Source organism: Ranitomeya variabilis, chromosome 5 (genome assembly GCF_051348905.1).
Source record: "Ranitomeya variabilis isolate aRanVar5 chromosome 5, aRanVar5.hap1, whole genome shotgun sequence".
Taxonomy (NCBI): Eukaryota; Metazoa; Chordata; class Amphibia; order Anura; family Dendrobatidae; genus Ranitomeya; species Ranitomeya variabilis.
This window is the reverse complement of record NC_135236.1, coordinates 40,154,003-40,162,699: the sequence shown is the minus strand read 5'-3', so window position 1 is coordinate 40,162,699 and position 8,697 is coordinate 40,154,003. Positions and strand designations below refer to the sequence as shown.

The 8,697-nt window shown below is 42.7% G+C and overlaps 1 protein-coding gene across 1 annotated transcript; it reads left to right on the top strand.

Annotated features, from left to right (window-relative positions):
- Window positions 1–1,551: 1,551 nt before the first annotated feature.
- Window positions 1,552–3,808, top strand: LOC143774824 (homeobox protein siamois-like). Its single transcript, XM_077262592.1, has 3 exons — window positions 1,552–2,080; window positions 2,794–3,014; window positions 3,647–3,808. The coding sequence occupies exons 1-3, from the start codon at window positions 1,798–1,800 to the stop codon at window positions 3,806–3,808; spliced, it is 666 nt and encodes a 221-aa protein (XP_077118707.1). The 5' UTR covers window positions 1,552–1,797.
- The last annotated feature ends 4,889 nt before the right edge of the window (window positions 3,809–8,697 follow it).

The window sequence follows — 8,697 nt, the reverse complement described above, 5'->3', positions numbered from 1 at the left end:
GGGAGCGTCACTCTGTGGGCTCCAGACTGCGCCGGCGCTTGCGCAGTCTATAAAGGCTTCGGACAGAGTGACACTCCCAGCGTTATATTATAGATTATATATAACAAATTGCATGTGATTAACACAAAGTGATGTTCTCTCTCACGCTTAAAAAAATATTTTATATTTAACTTTTATCTTTTCTGATTTTTTTTATTTTATTACATTATTTTTTACTTATTCTATATTTTTAATTTGTATGTTATTCTTTTATATCAGATTTTTTTATTTTTTTCCTTTGTAAAATTTTGGTTGTTTTGATTTTTTTTACTTTTGTTTTGTTAATTTCAAGTTCTTGAATTTCCCTTTTATTTTTTTGTTACTTTTCTGTTTTTATTTTATTTTTTTATTGAAGATTTTTATATTTTCATTTTTATATTCTTTTGCTTGTTTTTATTTTCTTATATTTAGATTTTTGAATTGTTCGCGTCAGTTTGTTGCTTTCATTACTTTTTATTTCTTTTTTTTGTACTATTTTTATTGTTTTGCTTTTTGCTTGGTTATATTTAGATTTTTTATTTTATGTTTTTTTCTGTTTACTTTTTATTTGTATGTTCTTATTTTGTTATTTTATTAGTTACGGTTTTCAAATTTTCATTTTGATATCCTTTTGGTTGTTTTTTCACTTTTTCGTTTTGTTATCTTTAGATTTTTTAATTTACCTGGTCATTTTGTTATCCATTTTGTTATTTTCATTACCTTTTATTTCTATTTTTTTACTTTTACATTTTCATTTTTGTTGTTGTTTAATTTTTTTTTCCTTTGTTGTATTTAGATTTTTTTTTTTTAATTTTACTTTTCCCCTTTTTTATTTAGTTTTTTTATTTATTTAAAATTTGCCATTTTGTTATTCTTTTGGTTGTTTCAATTGTGTTTTATTTTGCTAAATTTAGATTTTTGAATTCTCCTTTTGATTTTAGTTTATTTCTTTTAATTTTTCTTTAACATTATTATTTCTTATTTTATATTTTTACACTTTCATTGCGTAAGTTTTTAGGTCTTTAGAATTTATTTCTATTTTGTGATGTTTAAATTTTAGATTACTTTTCCTATTTTTTTACTCTTTTATTTATTTAAGATTTGTACATTTTCATTGTGTTACTGTTTTGGTTGTTATAGTTTTATTTTTGCCTTGCTGTATTTTGATTTTTTTTTTTAATTCTCCTTTTCATTTTATCTTACTTCTTTTAATTTTACTATTCTTAACATTGTTATTTCTTATCTTATATTCTCATCTTACATTTTTACACTTTCATTTTGTAAGTTTTTGGTTCTTTAGAATTTATTTCTATGTTGTTATATTTAGATTTTTTAATTTTCCATTTCAATTTGTTATTTTTATTTTAACTTATTTTTATATAGTAGATAGATTTTTTGATTGAAACTTCCAGTTTAAAGACAAGGTGAGTATCAAGGTGACATTTTAGCATATTAATTCATTTGTTTTCTTTCAGGTGGCTTTGAAGTGTTGACCTGTTTCATTTGAAGTACATCTTTCAGTGATCCCTTTAACACCTTCTTATTCATATTTATTGTACAGCCCAATTGGACCAAATACTCTAGTGTGAACTGGGTAGACATGTCCAGGTAGGATCAAGGCCTTAAGGTGTCATCACCTCTTTTAAGTCACATCAAAGCTATTTTTCCTTTGTATAGCAAAATAAAATGTTGCCTTATCCAAATGTCATGTGATTATATAAGGAATGGAGAGTCCAGGAGAACCTCAAATCTGATCAGAAAGGCCACAGAGAAGCAAACATGGAGGAGGACCCAGAGCTGGATCAAGTCATCAGCAATGCTCTATCTCTACAGGAAGACTACCCCGATTTATACCTTCCTCAAAGTCACTTAAACATGGAAGTCCAGAAGCCTAACAGTTCAAGACAACTTAAGGACACCCTGGCTGAGCTTTATTCCATCCTTGGGATCCCACATGAACCTCCAATAACCAACCCTTTCAACCTCAGGAAAGACCAGTCTACACCATCCACCACTTGCCAGGATGAGCAGACAACCAGGCAACCAACAAATGGATTTAAAAGTAAGTGTATTTATTACAATGTTAGCTTTGTTAGTAGCCTTAGTGTCCCATATATATTATAGTCACCGACATTGACTAGAATTTCTGGTAGTTGTAGCATGTTCATCATATACAGTATATCAAGATAGTAGTCAAGATTGAAAGTGCCCATACTTTAAAAATTATCAACCAAACTCTTATTTGGCTGACCACTATTCCTCCTGTCCATCCATAGACATCCATGTCTGTGTTCTATGGAGCTATCAAGCGCCTCTGTTGGCAACTTATCTCTTCTCAGAGCAGAAGACTTGGGCATGTTGAAATTCAACACACCTCGCCTTCTTTCTTCAAGTGTTGGTTGGTCTTGCCAACATTTTTTACTTCAGGTGATTTTGCTCTAATGTGTATGGGTTCCAAAAATGCTGTCAAATTGGTTTAGTTTTCGAATAAATCACACGAGTGTTCCCCCGAATGTCCTAGCTTTAGTTGGAATCTTCAGGCTTCTTCGTAATGTGTTTATGATTTCTGTGATTGTCTTCATTGATCTTGCGCCTAGACAAACCTTCCACTCTTCCAGACCATGAATGGTCCACTGCCAAAATAGTCATCTTTTCTATTAGTTCTGACCACAATTGTCTTCTCCAATAAGTTGGGTCTTCAGCCCAGTCATTACGTTTCTCACATTACGTTCCTTGCCCTTCATTAGCGTCTTCTACTCTTGGTCTCTTTTTCAGGAATAATGCCCGTAGATGAAATGGAAATGTTGAAGAGATCAAAAGAAGTGAAAGAAGATCAAGCCCCCTCAACATCAGGTCAGAAGTGTAGGAAAAGGACTCTTTTCAACAAGCAGCAAACCATCTTCCTACAGAAGCAGTTCAACCTCAATCCATACCCTGATTACGTGAGCAGATGCTGCTTCGCTCAAGTCACCGGGATCCCCGAGCCCCGGATTCAGGTAATCTGTTTTTATCCCCAAATTACTTTCAATTGCCTTTTTCTATAGATAGCTCCATACCTGTCCACAGATTATGTCTGGTATTGCAGCTCAGTATTACACACTCTGAAGGAGTTGAAATGCAATAGACACAACTTTTGGACCTTTTTCTTCATAAATAGCGCCAGTCTTGGGCATAGGCCATGTCAGATATTACAGTCGTCTCTTATAATACAGCAATATGGTGCTTAAAGAGGTTTCCATTTTAAGTAACGAAACATTTTATAGATTCTTTAGGGTTACTTTGCTTGACATTTTCAAGATCTCTGCTTGCTGTCAGTGAATTGAAACTCTCAGATGCTGCGTACCTGAACACAATTAGTCCTCTCATTTGAGCAGTGGATATAATTGCATCTCGTCTAAACAATGCTCTGTGAGTTAAGCGCATCATTGGCTGCTGTACAGATGTCTCTAGTAGTTTGCTCCAAAGTTTCAGTTTGGTTCCAAGGTTTTGACCTCACGGACCATTGTTTAGTTTGCGTACAATTATATTCAATGAAGTCTTTGAAAGCCGGAGAACTTTTGTTAATTAATTCTGCAAATCTCTAAGAAAAAAAAACCTTTTTTTTTATTAATATTTATATTTTTTACAGGTCTGGTTTCAAAACCGAAGGGCAAGACACCTGACTAAATTATCCTCATCCCAGGAAGCAGGGGGCGCTGTAGGGAAGCTTCTCTATGCATGTAAGGTGTCCCCACACCCCGAAGTCTGCAAGAATAGCTCTGCCATCCCCCCGACTGACAAGTCAGAGTAACGGGCCACCAGCCTGAAGAATATTCCAAGAACCGGCACTTTCCAGCAGCACAACATGACTAGATTTTAGTGTTCCCTCACCCCTTTCACTTTTATAATATTTAAGTTGTATTTTTTCTATTTATTACTTTGTGAAACATTAAGTATTTTTAAAGCCTGTTGTATATTATCCAATCTATGTTTAAAATAAAAAAATATATATCTTACCATATATTTCTTGTGTGGCCTGGATAAATCATTTCTTGTTATTCCTGCTCTCCCATTCTGGGCCCCTATGTTTCTCCATCCTGGGACCATATGTTCATCCATCCTGGGCCCCTATGTTCATTGTCCTGAGCCTCTTTGTTCTCCTATGCTGGGTGCCTATGTTTCCCCTTCCTGGGCCCCTATGTTCATTTCCTGGGTCTTTATGGTCTCTAATCCTGGGCCCCTACATTTCTCCATCCTGGGACGATGTGTTCCTCTATCCTGGGCCCCTATGTTCCCCCATCCTGGGTGACTATGTTCATTGTCCTGGGTCTCTATGGTTTCTCATCCTGGGACGATGTGTTCCTCTATCCTGGGCCCCTATGTTTCCCCCTCCTGGGCCCATATATTCTCCCATCCTGTGCCCCTATGTTTCCCCCTCCTGGGCCCATATGTTCTACCATACTGGGCCCCTATGTTTCCCCCTCCTGGGCCCATATGTTCTCCAATACTTGGCCCCTGTTTCCCCCTCCTGGGCCCATATATTCTCCCCTCCTTCGCCCATATATTCTCCATCCAGGGCCCCTGTTTCCCCCTCCTGGGCCCCTATGTTTCCCCCTCCTGGGCCCATATTTTTCCCCCTCCTGGGCCCATATATTCTTTCATCCTGGGCCCCTATGTTTCCCCGTCCTTGGCCCCTATATTCTCCCATCCAGGGCCCCTATGTTTCCCCCTCCTGGGCCCATATGTTCTCCCATACTGGGCCCCTATGTTTCCCCCTCCTGGGCCCATATATTCTCCCATCCTGGGCCCCAATGTTTCCCCCTCCTTGGCCCAAATATTCTCCCATCCAGGGTCCCTATGTTTCCCCCTCCTGGGCCCATATATTCTCCCATCCAGGGTCCCTATGTTTCCCCCTCCAGGGCCCATATATTCTCCCATCCTGGGCCCCAATGTTTCCCCCTCCTTGGCCCATATGTTCTCCCATCCTGGGCCCCAATGTTTTCCCCTCCTTGGCCCATATATTCTCCCATCCAGGGTCCCTATGTTTCCCCCTCCTGGGCCCATATATTCTCCCATCCAGGGTCCCTATGTTTCCCCCTCCTGGGCCCATATGTTCTCCCATCCAGGGTCCCTGTTTCCCCCTCCTGGGCCCATATGTTTTCCCATACTGGGCCTATGTTTCCCCCTCCTGGGCCCATATATTCTCCCATCCAGGGCCCCTATGTTTCCCTCCTGGGCCCATACATTCTCCCATCCAGGGTCCCTATGTTTCCCCCTCCTGGGCCCATATATTCTCCCATCCAGGGTCCCTGTTTCCCCCTCCTGGGCCCATATGTTTTCCCATACTGGGCCCCTATGTTTCCCCCTCCTGGGCCCATATATTCTCCCATCCAGGGCCCCTATGTTTCCCCCTCCTGGGCCCATACATTCTCCCATCCAGGGTCCCTATGTTTCCCCCTCCTGGGCCCATATATTCTCCCATCCAGGGTCCCTATGTTTCCCCCTCCTGGGCCCATATGTTCTACCATACTGGGCCCCTATGTTTCCCCCTCCTGGGCCCATATATTCTCCCATCCTGGGCCCCAATGTTTCCCCCTCCTTGGCCCATATATTCCCCCATCCAGGGTCCCTATGTTTCCCCCTCCTGGGCCCATATATTCTCCCATCCAGGGCCCCTATGTTTCCCCCTCCTGGGCCCATATATTCTCCCATCCAGGGTCCCTATGTTTCCCCCTCCTGGGCCCATATATTCTCCCATCCAGGGTCCCTATGTTTCCCCCTCCTGGGCCCATATGTTCTACCATACTGGGCCCCTATGTTTCCCCCTCCTGGGCCCATATATTCTCCCATCCTGGGCCCCAATGTTTCCCCCTCCTTGGCCCATATATTCTCCCATCCAGGGTCCCTATGTTTCCCCCTCCTGGGCCCATATATTCTCCCATCCAGGGTCCCTGTTTCCCCCTCCTGGGCCCATATGTTTTCCCATACTGGGCCCCTATGTTTCCCCCTCCTGGGCCCATATATTCTCCCATCCAGGGCCCCTATGTTTCCCCCTCCTGGGCCCATATATTCTCCCATCCAGGGTCCCTATGTTTCCCCCTCCTGGGCCCATATATTCTCCCATCCAGGGTCCCTATGTTTCCCCCTCCTGGGCCCATATGTTCTACCATACTGGGCCCCTATGTTTCCCCCTCCTGGGCCCCAATGTTTCCCCCTCCTTGGCCCATATATTCCCCCATCCAGGGTCCCTATGTTTCCCCCTCCTGGGCCCATATGTTCCACCATACTGAGCCCCTATGTTTCCCCCTCCTGGGCCCATATGTTCCACCATACTGGGCCCCTATGTTTCCCCCTCCTGGGCCCATATGTTCCACCATACTGGGCCCCTATGTTTCCCCCTCCTGGGCCCATATATTCTCCCATCCTGGGCCCCAATGTTTCCCCCTCCTGGGCCCATATGTTCCACCATACTGGGCCCCTATGTTTCCCCCTCCTGGGCCCATATGTTCCACCATACTGGGCCCCTATGTTCCACCATACTGGGCCCCTATGTTTCCCCCTCCTGGGCCCATATATTCTCCCATCCTGGGCCCCAATGTTTCCCCCTCCTGAGCCCATATGTTCCACCATACTGGGCCCCTATGTTTCCCCCTCCTTGGCCCATATATTCCCCCATCCCTATATATAATAACTACATATCAGGAAGAGAAGCACTGCTCTGACACGAAGCTCAGAATCCCCAGCATCAATATTACAAAGTAAAAAAGAAATCGTCATTCAATTATTATTTTTTATTTCATTAATCAATAGTATTTGCAATATATCTCATCAGATAAATCATCTTCTTTCACCTCCTGGATAGGTGTTTCATGCTCTACTCAGCACTATGGAGAACTAGAACCTGTCACTAGAGAAGAACTTGGAGCTGTGTAGGCCTCTAGCCCCCGGGACAGTGCGCCCCCTATAGCCCCCGGCACAGTGCGCCCCCTATAGCCCCCGGCCCACATACACACACACTAGAATTTCCAACATGCAGATTTGTGTAGGGCGAGGGTCCTGTACACTAGATTGTTAGCGGGTTCCACAGACTCAATTCTAAGGGGGGCATTTACTGTCAGAGGAACAGAAGATGCATCTTTTTTTTGTCTACTTTTACTTTATTTCTTTACGGAAGCAGTTGGGAAGGAACAGGCAGAGTTGATAGGTGGCACAGATCTTTGCATGCAACACTTCTGCCACAAAGGCAACAGGATAAAAGTGGCCAGTTTTTGCTCTTTTTTTAATTCCTGCTCCTTCCCTGAGTATTCCATTTTTTTCTCTTTTTAAATCCACCATACTGTTCCAGAGATAAGGGCTAACTTTTAATGTCTTTACCAACAAGGTGTGGCCTACAGGATCCTCGGGGGCGGGTCTTAGGCTGCTCTGCATTAGTACCCTGAGAGCACCGCACCCATAGACTGTTGAAATTAACACTAAACAGAAAGGCCCATATCTCTGGAACTATATGGAGGATTTCAAAAATGGAGAAAAAAATAACTGAATACTCAGCGGAGCAGCGGGAATTACATTTGAGCAAAACTGGCCACTTTTGACCTAGTGACAGGTCCTCTTTGTCCTCTTTAATGGTTTCAGATGACAGTACATGTTTTAGCAGTTTCGCTTCAGCAAGGGCTTATTCAGGGGCTAGTTGGTAATTTTTGTACACAAGATGAAGTCTGATTTTTATCAGTTTTGGATGACATTTTCATGAGTGTTTGGCCAATGTGTCAGTTTTTACCATCAGTTTTCGTTTTTGCACCCTAGAAGTTTTGTCAAGCTCCTTCTATCAAGCAGATATTGCAATCTGACAGGACTAGGATGCACTCAGACGGCATGCAGACAAGTGCTGTCTGAGTTTTTTTTTACCAACCCCTGGACATTAATTGGACAGATTGATCTGTGACTGACGTGCCTTTGTATTTGGTTTTTGTGCACCTCTGGGTTTACAAAAAACTCTGACGTGAACAAAATCATAGACTCATGAAGTCACAGACAAGACACAAGTATAAGCTTGTCAGACCTATCTTCCTCAGTGTATGGCAGAAACGGACAGTGTTCCAGCAACTTCTACCAGTGTCCCATCTAGGCCAGCCTTACTATTCTCAATGTCCCTGCTTGGCCAGCCTTACTATTCCTGTGTCACTGCTAGGCCAGCCTTACTATTCCTGTGTCCCTACTAGGCCAGCCTTACTATTAATGTGTCCCTACTAGGCCAGCCTTACTATTTCTGTGTCACTACTAGGCCAGCCTTACTATTCCTGTGTCCTTACTAGGCCAGCCTTACTATTCCTGTGTCCTTACTAGGCCAGCCTTACTATTCCTGTGTCCTTACTAGGCCAGCCTTACTATTCCTGTGTCCTTACTAGGACAGCCTTAGTATTCCTGTGTCCCTACTAGGCCAGCCTTACTATTTCTGTGTCACTACTAGGCCAGCCTTACTATTCCTGTGTCCTTACTAGGCCAGCCTTAGTATTCCTGTGTCCCTACTAGGCCAGCCTTACTATTTCTGTGTCACTACTAGGCCAGCCTTACTATTCCTGTTTCATTACTAGGCCAGCCTTACTATTCCTGTGTCCTTACTAGGCCAGCCTTAGTATTCCTGTGTCCCTACTAGGCCAGCCTTACTATTTCTGTGTCACTACTAGGCCAGCCTTACTATTC